Below are 18045 nucleotides of genomic sequence, written 5' to 3' on the forward strand. Positions count from 1 at the left end.
TTTTTATTATAAAGTGAATAATAGTAATATTTGTTCTAAATTTGTAATAATAAAAATATTGTTCTTTAAATATGAGTATTTCCATCAATAACCTATTTTATTCTACTAAATATAATATGTCATCAGTATATTGGAAGATTTTATAAAAATTAAAAATTGCTCTTTTAATGGTAATGACATAAAATAATCAATAATGATTTTAATAACAATAAAACATCTCATAGTTTTTAGAGTCCCATAAGTTTAAAGTGTAATGTAATTTATTTTATTTTCTTTATTTATCCATGGTGCCTGCTCATTAAAATGATTGAAAATCAATTTTTTTTAATTACAAAATTTAAATAGAAATATTATTATAATATAAAAAATCTCATTCTATTATGAAAATTTATAGAATTGTATAAAATTTACAAATATGTTTCGAAATTATATATTTTGCTACATAATGTAAAAAAAGTAATGTGTTTTTATCGTTATAGTATTACAGAATAAAATACTTTTTAAAGTTTATAAAGAATTTATTTGAATAATCATAAGTTGATTGGTATTGGAGGTGGAGGAGTAATGCGATTTCTCGTAAAAAATTGTGGTAAAACTTAATATCATCTTATTTATAGTAAAGCCTTCAACGGTACCTTTAGAAATTGTACCGAGAAATTTCCACGGGTATGTTGTAAATAACGTTTTCCAAGAAGTATCAAAGCAAACGTTAAACTAGTTACTCGAAATCTTATAAATCCAAATATGTGTTTGACGCGTGTTATTGTATTTGATAAATGAAAAGTCAGTTGTCGCTGGCTTAATTCACAAAAGTAATTTAATTCACTTCAATAGATCGGATCGACGACGCCGATAGGTGGCTTATATTTGAAGCAACTCTTCCACACCTCAAACAGGCAGATTGCCGAATGGAATCTATAGAATATGACGAGAGGCATCGATACATGTGTGATGATGGTCCAGGCCCAAATACCGAAGAATTCGAGGTGGTCAGGACGGACAACGGCACGCGACTTCTCCAATGTGTTTACCGTCCACATCGCGATATTGACGACGATGAGGAATGTAATCAACTCCTTGCCAGGCTTCTCTTGCGAGTTCGAGCGCCTTCTCCAAGCGATCTGTAATACACATAAAGCTTTCTTTTTTCCCAGGCCTATACTATGACAAACAAAATCGATCGCTTTGACTCTATCTTAAGGATGATATTTTTTATTTTTGCAGTATCGTTACTTCGTACTGAGTACATTAATAACTTCTAGTTTTTACTCAAGACGACTGTATTTAACGATTACTAAATTTCATTTTTCGTAAAGATAGAGGGCAAAGTTTCCGAAGACGAGTTGCTGTATATATATTTCTTAGTTTGACGAGTCGGTTGCAGCGACTAATTAAATATTTAATGTGTAATGAAACTGTGCTACTGTTAGTCTGGACTTAATAATAGAACAAAAACAATTTTACTATAAGTTGCGAAATTTGATAATGATTAAAGAAACTGATTGCTTTTATTGAAAGTTTGAAATAGTCGAAAAGTTTTACTGATATAATAATACATAGCTCTTTTTAAAAATACTTATTAGCTTTTTTCAAAAATACTTATTATAATACTTACTTATACTTATCATAATTTATACTTGAAAAAAACATATTCAAAATTGTTGTTAATTTATTATTATGTATACAACGGATACATATAATAAAACTGTAAGTTATAAAATTCAATTAACGCCATTATTAAAATGTGTTTTATACGTATTATTAATAGATATAAATTAAATAAATTAAAGGAATTTTTATATATAGTTTTGAACATTAAAATAATAGCAGTTAGAATATCAAGTGAATGAAAACTCATTTAATTAATTATATTGAATCGATTTTTTAATTAAATATATTTTTATTTAATTTCGTTTTCTCATTAATATAAAAAATTATTAATATATTAAAACAAGTAAATTAATTTTTTATCTTTCGTAGTTGATTGATTTATTAATTAATATATTATGTAACAATGTAGTTATAAAAATTCTAATTAGAAAATCGATTATATTGATCATGGAAGAACTTTATTTCTTTTCTCAACATTAATTTTCATCCTAACCAACCCATTTAATATTTTCTAAATAATCCTATGCTATATTTAATATTATTATATATAAGTACGTAGAAGTTGTTGATAATTATTGTCAAATGCATTATGCAATGTACAGAAGCGAGCGTTTATTGTACCATTTAAACGATATTCAATTAGAAGGAATTAAATAAGAACAAAACACGAGATATTTTATAGTTTCTATAAATTGTAAACTCTATACCTGTTATCAATTAAAAGCTATTTAATCATACATTTCATCAATTTATATTTGAATAATGGAGTCTAAGCCTTTATTCGGGAAGAGAGAAAATTAACTTTGAATGTAGTTAGTTTTCGATTTCTCAAAGTTTTTTGTCTCTAATTTGTACAATGCTATTACGGCAATATTTTTATATTTTTCTCCAACATCCATTTCAATTACATAATTTTTATTTATATGGAATTTCATACGCGCGTTTCTTCTACTTTCATCTATTCTTAACTGTTAAAGCGGCTAAAAATAATAAATAAAGCAAGCCTGGCTCAACCTTAGTATGGCCACAGAGACCGTCTTTTTCTGACCTTGATGAGTATCGTTTGCGTGGTGCTCTGGAGCAGGGCCAGAAAATCAGCTGCGAGACAAAGAATCCAGGTTGGTCCGCGCGTTAGTACACTGCCGACGGTGCCGAAGAGACAGTGCAAATACACCCCGGCCTGAGCCGCCGCCAGTAGGGTGGAATCGAGGTGAGGTGGCTTCGTTTCCTTGTAATTTAAAGCACGAAGCTTCAGTGCTCCGACGATAGCTGCGATTGTGCCTGCAGGTTATCAATGTTTAGAAGCATCTAATCAACCGGTTTATATAAGTTTTTTAGTTTTAAGTCCGCGTCTACTCGAAGCTTTTCTAATCTTTAATTAATTTACTGATTTAACACTATATGTCCTTGTTTCGTTCGTTTTGTACGATATGGTTAGTTTACTTTCTAATGAGATTTGTAAAATTTAAGGCCTTAAGAAAATAGTAGAAACACGTAAGTAGGTATGCAGATTTTTTAAAAGTGTTCCTCTGCATATGCCAATATAAACAGCCTTAATAATAAATGTTTTGCATTGTATAAACAATTTGAATGTTTGTTTCTGTTTATATACATAAGTAAAATAGCGTTTAAATGGAATACTATTAAGTTAACGTACATAAGTTATCTCTGGAAAACATTGCTGATATAAAAAGTATGTTTTTGTGACAATTATTAAAAAATGAAACTTTCTATAAAAGATAGACTATCTATATTGATCTATATACACAAAGTTGCAATTCGAGACAAAGAGGAATTGATTTATTATTTACAAGTGAAGTATTTACTAAGTGAGGAAAAAATGACAATCAACGATTTCCAGCGAATATAATATATTTTACTCGCTTTTTGTGTGAATAGGGATTCAATAATTGAAAAGTATCTGTTTTTTATTTTTTGTAAGCAACTTCGATTGCACATGAACGCTGGGTTTGTACATAAACATCGTTGATAAAAAGTTTATTTTATAAGTTGCGAACATCAAGTTTCATGGATTTGAACATTTTTTCCTTTTCAACGGATCGCATAATGCTTGTCAGATTCAAATACATATATTTTGTTATTTCTTTAACTGCTCTATGCTATATACATACTTATTTAATTTATATTTAGAATAGAAATAAAAAATATTCAACCAACAAATTTTTCATTTATTAATTCAAGCTTTTTTCTATTTTATATAATTTTTTCATGTATTTATATCTGATATAATTTTTATTTTTTTCCTGATACATTTATTTTTGCAATAGTTTTAGTATTTACTTTTTAACATATTTGAGTTTCCCATAATCCCATAATTGTTTTATGAAATTATTTGTTTTGCTAAAATCATTATTATTATTTATTTTTTTCTTATAATAATTATTATTTTTTTTCGAGATTAATATATCTTACCATATACCCATATAATCTTATATCGTATCTTGTTGACTAAAACAATTTTGTGGTCTTGCTTTTAAACTTTATATATAAATTATTTTGATTATTTTATTATATATATATTGAATTTTTACATCTATATAGTCATTAAATTCATTTATAGATCGATTAATTTTTTTAGTGTAATTTTAAAGATATTTTTTTGTAAAAACTTTTGACCATTTTTCAGTATATACATACAATTTACAATGAATCAAATGTTAAAAAATATTTATATATACGTATAAAATTTGATGCTTATAACATTATATGTTAAAATAAATTTTATGCTTAGAAATTGATAAAAAGTTTTTGTTATATATTTATTGAGAAACATTAAAATCTCTACTTCTATTTTAAATATTTCATATAATGTAAATAAGCTATTCATTTATTCATTACTGTATAAAATTAATAATAATATTAGATTAAGTTGATTTATAAACAAAGCCAATGCGATAATAAATGAAAATAATGTATGTAATTATAATGAAGTAATATCTAAAGATAAAAATAATCAAAATTTTGGATAAAATTTGTTGTAAATTTTTATAAAAGTATATTAAATAATGAATGTAAGGAAGAAAATCTTCTTGTGGCGTAATAATGTTTCCAAAGTAATACTTAATATTCTATATTTGAATTATATTAAATTTAATTATATTAATATTTGAAAGTCTTACTTAATATTAAGTATGGTACATATTAGGCTCGTACATTAATTAAAATTGTAGAAATAGTTTTTGTTACGTATCGAAATTATGTAATTATTATACATTAATTCCTTTAATAAAATTTACTAGTAATGAAATATAATAATTAATAATATACGACTTTTTTACAACAGACACGTAAGATTTGTTATTTGGAAAAAACTCATACTAATCAAACGTACGCATAAATTTAAAACCATTCAATGCAACCCTAAACTGCTCCAGAATTTGTATTGTATATTGTATAAGAGGTGCATCGATGAAGTAGGAGAAGCCACTAAAAAATGTTGATAGAAGAAAGTAAAACCTTGAAAAATTATATAAGAGCAGTTAACAGTAATTGAGACTAAACTATTTATTTGCTAAAGTAAGTTCGGCGGTAAGCATTTGTAAATAAAATTATCCGATATAAAAAAATACTTTACTTAATTAAAATACTATTTTTTCTCTTTATATTATAATAATTATAAGAGAACCCTGATTTATTCGATTTAAATTCAACTATTTGTTCACAATTTAAATTAGTGTGCAACATTATGGTATTTTGAGTTACTCCTATATTACTAATATATCTAGCATATATTTTCATTTATGTTTGTATTTGAAACTTACGTACTTTACAAAGTTCCATATATATTGATAGTCAAATTTAATATTAATATAATAATCATTTTATTTTTTATGATTCATTATTTGAGGATCGTGGAAAATATATATGTGTATTTATATATACATACATAGGTATTTTACATGCATCGGTAAATTTATATAATCAATGTAACAATATCAAAATTTTAATCTACTTATATATTTTAAATTAAATATTATATTCTGAAATAGATTGTTTCTCAATATTAAAGCTAATTTTAATATTTAATGTATTTTAATATAATTTGTATTAATGTTCAATTTTAATATTGTCATATATAATATTAATATTATAATATATCCTTTTCAAAATCTAATCACAATTGAATAGGGTCAGAAGCATCTACTGATATTGAAAAATAGGTACATAGTCTAACCTGACATTTGTATTGCAACTTCAAGTGATGTAACTTGTTGAATAGCCATTTTAGGCTGCGCTTCTTTTAATACGAAAAACATAATTAGACTAAGAACCGTTGCAGCGACGACCAAAATACCTCCAAAAAGTCCCCTGTAACAATTACAGGTTTTATTTAATTAAATAGAAAGTTGATATAATATACAGTAAAAATTAAAAATATAGTGTATAACAATTTATTAAACTTCAAATGTAAGAAAGAAAGGCTATCTATTTATAAATAGAGATAGACATTAATTTATCATTATACTTATATATCATTGATTGCCTCGTCATTATTTTGATATTATTTTAATAATTAGAAAATTAATAGCTATTGGTATGAATTTAATTGTTAAGGTGAATTAATTTGTTAAATTGAAATGATCGCACAGTCGAAAAAGTTATAAATAGTGTTCTTTCAAGGATATTTTTGAAAAAGAAAATGAAAAATGAATCGAAGTTTTTATAATAATAATTTTGTAAAATAAAATAAGAGTTGTCTATTTTATTTATAATCATAAAATATTATAGTTTGTTTCGAGAAATGTAACGACTTTCTACTATTTGTTTGACAGATGAGCAATAAAATCAAAATATGCATATAAAATAATGGGAACATTTTTTTATTACAATATGAATCTTAGAAAAGAATTAAATATAGTTTTTTAAATTCTTTGAAAAGTAAGGGTTTGAAATAAATTACAATTTAAGGAATGTGGTAATAATTAAATTGTTAAAGAAAATATAATTATAAACAATTACGGTAATATATGAATAGAGAAAATTTTTAAATTTTTTTTATTAAAATTCTTTTCTTTGAAGGTATTTTTTAAATTAATTTTCTTTATATATGAGACACTAAATTGGTCTTGAACTTTTGAGCAAATTTTTAATTTAATGCTTTGCTATTTATAAATTAGATTTTCCAGTGTAAAATAAAGTGTTTTATTGTATTTTTTGAAGGATATTAGCATTAGCTGTTAGAAAACAATTTAATTAAGATAATATAGTATCTCTATATAATAGATTTCAAATCTTAATAATTTTATACAAATTCATTTGTAGAAAATATTATTAATAAATAGGTCAGATTCTTTTCATCCGAATTTTTATTTAAATTAAATAAGTTTTTCATATACGAAAATATAGACATTCAGAGTTTGAATAATCTACAAAGATTCAATGTCATTAATAATTAAATGTCTATTTTTTTTTATAGAATATGTCTGCATTTTTACATTATTTTTACCTAAATTTTACAACGACACAATATAAATGATGGCGAATGAAATTTTCTGAAGCTTTTATTTTAATATATAAATGGGCAATAAATCATTTCAAGTATACATTAATATAAATATTTGAAAAATTACGTAATTTATTAAATTTGGTTATTATAAAGTGAGTTTTAACACGATCGTTTTTCAAGAACCAAGTATATTCCCAAGTATACCTCGCTTAGGGCGAGTCGCAAGCGAACCAATGCCAAGTAGCAGCAAAATAATGTTTGATCAATAGAAAACAAGCTCAAAGTTCAAAATATTCGAAGCATATCTTAGTATCAGGTATTGTCGTGAATGGATCTATCCCATAATTTCGTAGTCGACGTAATGATAAAGGGCTCAATAGAAAAAGATCTGAGTGCACAATTTACCTATGGGCACTACCGCAATCGATGCTCAGTTGGTGCATAGACCTGGCAGTGTAAGTGCAGGCTGCTTCGACTCGGTGTCGCTCGTCCACCCGCTTCCACATTTCAAAGAGTATGACGGCGCATATAAGGCTGAACTCGAAGCAGTTTACGGAGGATGCCATCGTCGCCCTCGTGCGCGTGTTCTAGTTGGTCGATTTCGTACTGCGTCTCCTCTACCAGAGCCTGGCAAAAGCCGCTTCTCTTAGCCAATTATAGGGAGACGTGCAACTTTTGATGCTTTCAACGCAAATTGAGCGTAGGTGCGTTATAAGATCTTTTCTATAAGTCGACTTAATATTTTCGAACGGCAGTTGCGGCATCAATTTTTACTATTGAAGGAAGTCATAATGAGAGCTAACGTTTTATAAAGATAATTTAATTGCAGATTTTTTTTCTTATAAGCAACTCTTGATCTTAAATGTCATGTATTTCTAATAGTGGGTAATATAAATTGTATTATTTATTATAATCTTAGATAAATTTTACTGCATAAAAGTTTACTTTCATGTGTTGATCATACTATCTTTATTCCTTTCCTACATATATGACATATGAAACAATAAAAATTAAGTTTAAAATTAATATTTTTTTTTAAGTAAATTAATGACTGAATAGAATTTATATTATACAAGTTGTTTCAATAATTGCATCCAAGTATAGCATATTCTCCAATTTTTATTATTCCTCCCTCTCACCAATTTACTTTGCGGATTTAGAAAAAAATATTCTACTCTACTAATTATTAAAAATATAAAAGAAATATGTTCGGGGAGTAAAACAACTTAACATGCCCCTATACGTGGCTCCGGGAAAACCACTTAAAGAACCAACGAAATACCTGTAACCACTCGCAAATGTTGGTGGCGATGAGATGCATGAGACCGAGCTTAGCGAGCGCCTCATGACGCGTCAACACGAGGTCTTTACTGTTGAGAAATATGAAATGCATCTGGGCCGTGACGAGGAGGAAGCGTGCAGCTGGTATGATAGCCCTTATCGGTCCCGAGGCGATTTCAGCACCGATCTGGAGGCCTGTGAATACGAGGCCGCCGGCACCGAAGCCGACGGTGCCGAGGCGCAAGCAGAAGCTTCCGTATTGTTGGGTGTGACGGGATCTCAGTGGCTGTTTTTGATGCTTTTGGAGCTTAGAACATTTGCACGGGCCTGCGTTAATGTGTTGTTGCTACTGAGATAAGTTGGAAGGTTTGTATTGACTGGTATTTTCTTTTTGTTTTCTTTACCCGCTTTCTTGACTCCGATCTTAATTATTAATGATAATGAAAAGAATAATTTTCGTAATTGTTGATCGAGAAGTTTTAGAAATCAAAGCCAACCGCTTATACTATTATGTATGATATCATTAATCAGCGTTCAGCTTCACAAGTGTAGTCGAGAACTGGATATTAATCTTGTTATGTAGCAATAATTAAAATTTCGCCGATCTTAATAATACAGCACAATTTATATAAATGATAATATTTTTAAAATCTATTAAAAAATGAAAAATCTAGTTTTCAATGGGGTAAAAGAATTGAATTGAAGTGAATTGGTACAGAAGAATAAAAAAAGTATTCGCGGTATATTTTATAAGGATTTAATATAAATATTATGAATAATAAATTAATAGTATAATGAAAATTATAATTAAAATATATAATAATATAGTTTAGAGTATAAATAATATGTTTTTGTTTATATTTTTAAACCAATAATTTTGAGATGGTGAGATGATGTTAAAAGGTAGTACATTTGAACCTTAGAAAAAGAAGATGACTAAACATTAATAAAACTAATTTTTTTATATTTTACCAATAATAAATTGCTTGAAGAAAAGTATTTACCATTACTTATAAAGTGTATATATTTACTAATATATCATAATTTCTATTGTAAATATTTTTGCAAAATAATATTTTTAAAAAACTATCTTTAGAGTACATAAATAGTAAAATATTAAAATTGGAAATTAAACTTTTGAAAAATTATTTACAAAAAATTTTTTAACATATTTATACAGATATAAAATAATTTAATATAATAAATAATAGAATAAAATATCTGTAATATAGCTCAGTATTATTATTATTTTTTTTTCTAAAGTAATGGAGAGTAAAATAGAAAACATAGATTTGCAAAGAACGGAGAAGTTTCTTAATAACACATTTAAAACTTATCACAATAGAAAGCCGTAAGACTTTTTAATTATACGTTGATCTATATTTCTTTTATATTGCTTATTAGGTATCAAGAATGTCATAAATAAATAATAAATTAATTAAATAATTTTTAATATTTCTTTTAATATTATAAATACATATATTATGATACAAGATTATAGATTTAATTTTATAAAAAAACATTGTTTTTCAGATCAGATCAAATTTTTTAAAAAATCTGTAAACGAATCATTATTAAAAAAAGAAACTTGTTGAAAAATACTCATTATAGTACATCTTATAGCAAATAATAATATACCAACTAATTTTCATTTTCATTGGTATATAAAAGTTTTTACTTTTGCGTGCTTCAATTCATATATATGTAATAATTAAGTAAGGGTACTTGTATATTTTTTCTTTCTTCTATTAATTAAAATTTTATATTTTCATTTTCTTTTTTTAATTATTGTGATAGTATATTGCACTGTAGTATTTTAAAGTTTTAATTTACTTTAATTATGTATTTCTACAATTATACGCTATTTTGAGGCTTCATTTACATAATATACTGCTAAAGGTTTGGTTTAAATTTGTAATAGTTTTTTCAAATGTATTTATTAATCTAATTAAATAATCAATGTAATTAATTAAATTCAATTATTAAGTACAATAAATACAAAATATTGTTGAGTATTTATTTATTTCTATATTCTAAACATGTTTTATCAATAAAGAATCATTTTAACATTTATTGTAAGAACATTGAATTTATTTATGACATCTTTATGATATCTTCTATTTAAGCGATCTTAAAAATAATTCAAAATAAATAAAATAATCTTTGTGGTTTTCAATTTATTTAAAAATTTATTTGAATATCTTACCTGGAATGTATGTATACTTGTCCCATTTTCTCCGAAAGTATATGTATTCTGCTGTTTGACGTGTTTTACAATCATTTTTTTTAGTGCTTTGTCACGTATTAGTGTAGTATACATGGTTACGACAAACGAGACACTCGCCAAATATAGATAGAGATAAAATCCCTAAAAAGAAATCTTCGTCAAAACCATTTGTATTCATTTATCACAACATGAATAAAATTCTGTAAAAAATTAATTATGTCAAACGCTTTATAAAGCTAAATCATAACAACCTTTGTAGTTGAGTCCGGTTATAAATACTTAAAAATTTATAGAAATTACAATTTTTTAAATTTCATACAATTTCTAAATTTACTTCACACTTAGGTATTAATGTTAATTATATTAATATTAATGTTAATATGTGATAAACAATTCTATGCGTTTTAGGCATAATAAAAAAGGAGAATATTCAATCATTCTATATGCATAAATATCTAAGCTTAATATTCAAACATTTAATGATTTGAAAAAATCTAATATTTAATGTAATATAAATAGTATAATATAATTTGCAATATAAAACTAAAGAAGTATAAAATTATGTATACAAAAACATACACACATGTATGTGGAAACTGTTTTCTATAAGAAAAATTTGTGTATTTGTAGATGCGATCATTCTTTTTTTTCAACAAATTATTATTGCATCAAATTTTTAATATTTTGAGTTTCATTACTTATAATGGAGTTGTTTATAATCTTTCTTATTAAATTGGCTTTATATAAATGATTATAAAGATTGAGGAGTTTTAGTTTAAAATATTTTATCAAATTAAATTAAATTTTTCAAAGCCTTCTATAACAAAACTTTCTTTAACAATGTTTTATTTAATATTTTTTAATAGCAAATTTAAAGCTACGAAATAAATACTGTAAAAAAATAGTAATTGAATTTTAAGTTTATTTAAATTTGCGACATACGATCTTACTTCTGCGATGGTACTAGATATTTTCAATAATTAAATTTGATAGGAAAATATTATAGGCGCATTGCCTATAGCTCTCGTACACAGTTTTTATCACTGAGGTTCATTGGCTTTTATCTTATATACAGAGCTTATATAGATTTATCTCTAACTTATGTTTTAAAAATATTTACTGAAATATTCAACTATTTTGTTGAATATTCAATATTCTAAACTAATTATATCAAAATTAATTATTTGTTATTGTAATTCCACTTTTTTATTTTCAGGAATAATTCTACATAGATAAATAATCAAATTTGATAACGATATCCAATTGATGCGCCATGATAATATCGTTCGACAAAATATTAGATTGTTTTAATTTCACTTATTTTTCTAATAAATATAATCAATATGTATACGAAGGCTTATAGAAATGTTTATTCAAATTTATTTCAAATTATTTTATTATTTTATGCATTTACAATCCTTCTGTATTCAATCTAACATTTTCAAAATATCAACACTTACTAACATGTGTTTTTTAAAGTTATATAATATGGAATATTATAATGGTTAGTAGAAATTCTGTCTGTTAGTAGTAGCCTAAGTGTAATAATTATATATTATTTTGGAGTACTATTAAAATTGGTAGTATTTATAAATACATCTTTAATATTCTAATATTTTAAAATTGATATGTGTAATTTACCGATTATCTATTTTTCAGTGCCGAATTATGATTCTAAATTTTAATACTTCATAATTATATAATATACGATATAAAATTTAATACCTTAACAGCTGTTGTCTTAATTATGCACATTCTAAACTTAAAGTTAATGTTAAAATTGTATAAAGTATAATAAATAATAATATTAGTCATATGCTCTCTATCTAAACATATAAAGAAGTTTTATTATTGAACCCATAATATTATTTATAATTAAGCAATATATTAACAAATAAATAAATAACTTTTGCATAATTAGTAATATTCTTAATAAGTATTCAATAAGTAATTGAAGGATTTAGAAGGCACAAGTTGTTCAATTATATCCTAAACTAATTTTCTTTTCAATTATTGTCGTTTAAAAACAAAAGATTTTATTATACAATTGTATGTATACACAAAAAAAATCTTCATAATTTTAGAAAATTGATGAACAAATATTTCATCCTTCTTCATTAATTCACATTTTGTACAATTAATGACATTTTCATTACAATTATTAATTTTATTTCAATGTCATTATAAATGATATGATTCCTAAGTTTACAGCTCGAACAATTATATACTTTGAATATTATATTACCAATAGGAAGTTAATACTTTTTAGTTTTGGTGTACAAGTTCATTATTTATTTTCCATACCATAGAATTCAAAATCATTTTATGATAGTTCACGACATTATAATTTCGTATCATTATTTAAAATCGTATTATAATTATTTACAAACAATTAATTAAATAAAGTGATTAAAGTGTAATTGTGGTTATAGAAGAATGTAATTTATCGCGTTTAATTATATGATTTTCCTTTGATGTGATAATATTATTTAAACAAAATATGATAAACGTTATGGAAGAAATTTATGAGATTTTTCTATATACATAACAAAGTAGTGTACTATACAATCTGAATTTACAGCTATTTACAAGTCGTCTTATTCGATAAACAAAAGAAGACGAAATCATGATTAAAAACTAAATAATAATGAATAATTATTTCAAATCAAAAATATAATTTGATTAGAACAAAATATGAATTAGAAAAATACAAATTGATTTTATCATAAATCAAAGTTTTTTAACATTTTGAGCATGAAAAGAAACTTACATGTAAATTACAATTTCATTGGATTTTTAATTAATTATTTATGTCAATTTTCATACAAAATTAAGAAAAAAAGTTTTTTAGAGCAAGAAAATATTTTTCAAAAATAATATATAGTTCATGAAAATAAAAACGAAAAGTAATTTAGCCAATTATTAATAATGCATATATTCCAACTGGATAATATTATAAACATAGTAATAATATCGATAAAAATATTGTCATATTTTATAATTTAATGTGTTTGAAAAATACTTTATTTTATTAGCAGTAATAACTATAGTCAGTTTACAGCTTTTTGGAATGTAACATGATTATTGATATTAAATTACACAAAAACGACTATTACCTTTAAATTCATAAAAAATAAATACTTTTACACTTTTTTTACTCTTTTCTAAAGAAAATAATAACACAAGTAATATTTCATCTATGTATATTGCATATAAAGTAATTTTAAATACTATTTTTTGAATTTCTTTTATATTTTAATGGATCTCTTTCCAAATATATTAAATTAAGTTAAATTAAGTTTAATAGAATTTTTATTGTGAATAGTATTTATTTTAAAATTGTTTCAGTTTTAAATATTGCTACTATAATATTTGTAATATATTTCTATATAAAAAATATAAAAATATACATAAGTAAAATATATAAAAATGACAGAAATATTTAACTTTTTAGTTAATTGAAGATAAAATATTAATTTTACGTTAAATACTGTCATAAGATAATTTTGTCTAGATTTCCTTAAGGTAATCATAGCCGCTTTAAGTCGAGTACAGCATTAATTGCAGACTGGCATCAGGTGCTTACCTGATTCAAGGCTGCAGGCACCTGCTGACTTACACTAGCGGTGACCGGGACGGCCACGCCTACGACGACGAGAAGTTTCGCGTACAGAGTACTAATACTTGACATTAGTTCCGCATGCTGCTGCCGCTGGTGTCGGGACGTTAGCCTGGTTATTGGCTCAACTGGCAGTTTCTCTGAAACGTGAATTTTACCAAGGGTTATGCCATCTCACCTGGTCAAGTCGAAATTTTAGGTTTATTGATCAACTGTCTTTCACTTTTCCATTTCTAGCAATGTGTCGAGAACCAGTATGTGTAAATTATACATTGTTATCAATATTATTGAGTTGGGAATGATTCAAGCTTACTATTACTATTGAAGAGTGAGAAGATGAACCGATTTAACTGCAGTAAATATTATCGATGATCTAATAATCGTAATAATGTGAGACATGTTATTGCATATTTAGTAAATTAAGAAATATGAGCGAAACAATATGATACCATAACATTAAAAATGCTTACCATTTACAATTATGTTGTTGGTTTTTGTAATATATATAATATAAATTTAGTACTTAATGTTGAATTAAGCCCTTGATAAAAGTTTATGAACAATTTTTAAAGTGAAAACAATAACTAATTATAAAAATACAACAGAAGTATTTATTAAATAATTTCTTTTAAAAAATGCTTATACTATGTAATATGTACAACGTATGAAAAAAAAATATGATTTGTATTTTAAAAATAAGAATAGTAAATAACAATAAGATATCTACATTGATATATATAATTGAAATTTGGACTTTATCCACAATTCGTAATATTTATATTAGTTAAAAATAAGTTGAATATTTTTCCATTAATACACGAATTTAATTTAATTTCTACCTAAATAGAACTTTTTTTAATTAATAATTGAAAATGAAAAATAAGTTTATATAATAGTTGAAGTATTGAACTAAATTCAAATATATTATCTGATTAAAATGAGCATGAAAAATGTTTACATTAAGTAAATTTAAGTAAGCTTCAAATTAGCAAGTGCAGCTCCATAGTATAGTATTTTAATATATAGTATTTTAATATACAAATTATGTACTTTAAAATAAATTTAGATTCATATTAATTTTTATGGAACTTTGATATTATTTCTTTTACAGAATCGTGCTGAAATTTGCCTCTCTTATACAACGTTACGTGATTTCATTCAAATTTTGACTTTGCATGTCGACATCGCAGTCGAACCCTAGTGATGCTTGAGGTTGGTTGCAAAGTATTTTCTTGTGATCAACACCTTTAATCGAGGGGTTAAGAATCCTACAATAAAGCGCTGGAAGAAGTTAAAAAGTATATTGCAAGTATACAATGATGAGGCTATTAAACATGAAAGAAAGTGTAAAATCTTTTATCCAGTGCAAAGTATAAAAGAGAAATAAAAAATGAAATCTGCATATTATCTTAAATAAATTTATTTTTTATTCAGCCGATTTTTATATTCTATTCACTAATAACTTAGGGAACTAAAAAAATTTACTTTAAATATAAATATAAATTCCAAAATTAATAAAGATTTAATTTAGCGGTAGATTCTTTCTGGGTAGAAAAGTTTCCTTTCTAGACAGCATTATCTACGGAGTTTTTTGTGTTACTACATGGACTGAATCATTAAACTTAACGCTCTTTTCCCTCTGTTTCAAAAGACTAAAGGGAGATATTTGATATAGAGAGATAATGAATATATTGAAGAAAACTGAATGTTCTTTTCTTTTATAATTTTTCTATTTAACGCAATTCATCTTTTACTAATTAAAACAAATATTTAAATATATCATAAATAATATGTAGTTCTTACGATCCATCGATGAACTTCATACGACAAGGAATCATTTTATAATGAGAAAAAAAAATTTTTAAATCTATATTTTTTAATTATAAGTATATTTGGTTATAATTATAGGTATCAAAGAGATTTTTTATTATTAAGAAGATGATTAAGAGAAAAAATTGTTAAACAGAAAATTATATATCTATATTATTGTCAAAAATTTTTTCATAATCCAAATTTATTGTACTTTTATATAGAAGTGTCTGTATTTTAATATTGTCCTTGCTATAAACCGAAATAAACGATATAGAAAGATATACGTAGTATATAGATTAAGTAAAGTTTAAAGGTATATTAAGATTGTAATTTTGAAACGCTTCGATAAAAATTCCTCTAAAGGAACCTAGTGAAAGCAGCAATTTTTAATGAGGACAGAACAATGCCAAGCTTGAGTGCATAATTGATTGTATATATCGTATAAGTATATATGTGACAATGAGTGTATTTATAAGAGATAATAAGTTTAGTACTAATAACTAAATAAATTTCATAATAATAATAATAATAAATTAATAATAATAATAATAATAATAATAATAAATTCATAATAATAATAAATTTCATATATCGAGAATCGTAACATTAAGTCTAATTATATTTTTATACAAAATTATTTATTTTAGATATAAACGTAAATACCAATTATTATTGTTATTACATGAAAGTCAATCTTACCCAGATAATTAATATTCATACATTTAATGTATTTTTATAAATTAAAATAATGAAAATTGATATCTGAATATTAAACAACTAAAAAGAAAAGTATAAGAAAATACCTTTTTGAATATCTAGGCTGCTTAATGGAGTGGTAGTGGTATCAATTGGTGTTAGTTGTAGAAGCATAGGTTTACAATGGGTGGATTCACCGTCATGCTTAGTTTTCTGGTGGTTTGTAGGACAAAATGTCGATGAAATCGGTGTTGTAGTTGTTATCTCAGATTCTCTGGCTTGACCTGGGTGCTCTTGGTCGTGTGTCACACAAGATGGTAGTGACATATTACTGCCGAGGCCCGTAAGGAGAGCCCTATAAAATATTAATTAATAATTGCATTTCATTAATTATTTACGAAAATTCGTAATTACTTTGTTTATGGACGAATGATGGTAAATAAAATGAATTTCAGATCTATGATGAGGATAGACTATATAATTGACTAGAATTACGAAAGGACTTGTTATTTGATAGTTTTTAAAACATTATCTGAGGGTATTAATTTAACAAAATAGAGGCAGTTTGTAATTAAAAAGTTGTCCCCTTAATTTTGCAAACAAGTGTCAACTTATATCCTTTGAAACGAGGATAAAAAGTGCATAGTGTGATTTAATTAGCAATACCCCAAAACCAGTGTCAATTAATAGTTGGGCAACCATATAGTTAATTTTATTCATCAATTAGATTTCAAATATAGTATAAGATCATACTATAGAAATAGACAACAAATAAAGCTTTGAATAAACATAGTTACTTTGTTATTTATTCATAATATGATTCATTCAATTGACGTTTTAACAGTATTAAAGTCTATTAATAAATTATTTATTTTTTGTATTAATGTTAAGCTCTTTAGATATATAAAATTTATGTTTGATTGTAAGAATAGTGACGATATTTACCCAAAAAGCGCTCTTCTATGATTAATGACAGTATTCAAAGAGATACTTTGTCGTCGGAAACTTTGTGACCGGCCACGTTGAAAAGAAACACCCTCGTTCATTTCTGAATCAACTGGTACGACTTGCGTCGCTTGGACACTCAGATGTGTATTTCCAGATGTTGTTTGCTGCATTCTCGCAGATGCACCATTTCTTTATAAAAAATAAAACCTTTTGTTAATATTTGAATGATATTAACATGATTCTTTTTTTTTTTTAATAAATAATGAAATAATGAATATTGCAGAAAGCGTTTGAGTAATATAAGAATCTCTTATTATAATATTTTAAAAAATTTTTTTATTGAACATTATTAAATACTCTGTGTATTAATATGAGTGTCTTTTA

The 18045-nt window shown here is 24.9% G+C and overlaps 1 protein-coding gene across 1 annotated transcript; it reads right to left on the reverse strand.

Annotated features, from left to right (window-relative positions):
- Positions 1-714: 714 nt before the first annotated feature.
- LOC105366381 (otopetrin-3) lies at positions 715-17844 on the reverse strand. Its single transcript, XM_011504806.1, is given in 10 exon segments — positions 715-1121; positions 2660-2892; positions 5807-5940; positions 7484-7621; positions 7623-7705; positions 8361-8705; positions 10566-10727; positions 14173-14378; positions 16821-17068; positions 17659-17844. Coding segments are annotated over 10 exon segments (2016 nt in total). The 5' UTR covers positions 17832-17844; the 3' UTR covers positions 715-827.
- Positions 17845-18045: the final 201 nt, after the last annotated feature.

This window comes from Ceratosolen solmsi, unplaced genomic scaffold (assembly GCF_000503995.2).
Source record: "Ceratosolen solmsi marchali unplaced genomic scaffold, CerSol_1.0 scaffold10, whole genome shotgun sequence".
NCBI lineage: Eukaryota > Metazoa > Arthropoda > Insecta > Hymenoptera > Agaonidae > Ceratosolen > Ceratosolen solmsi.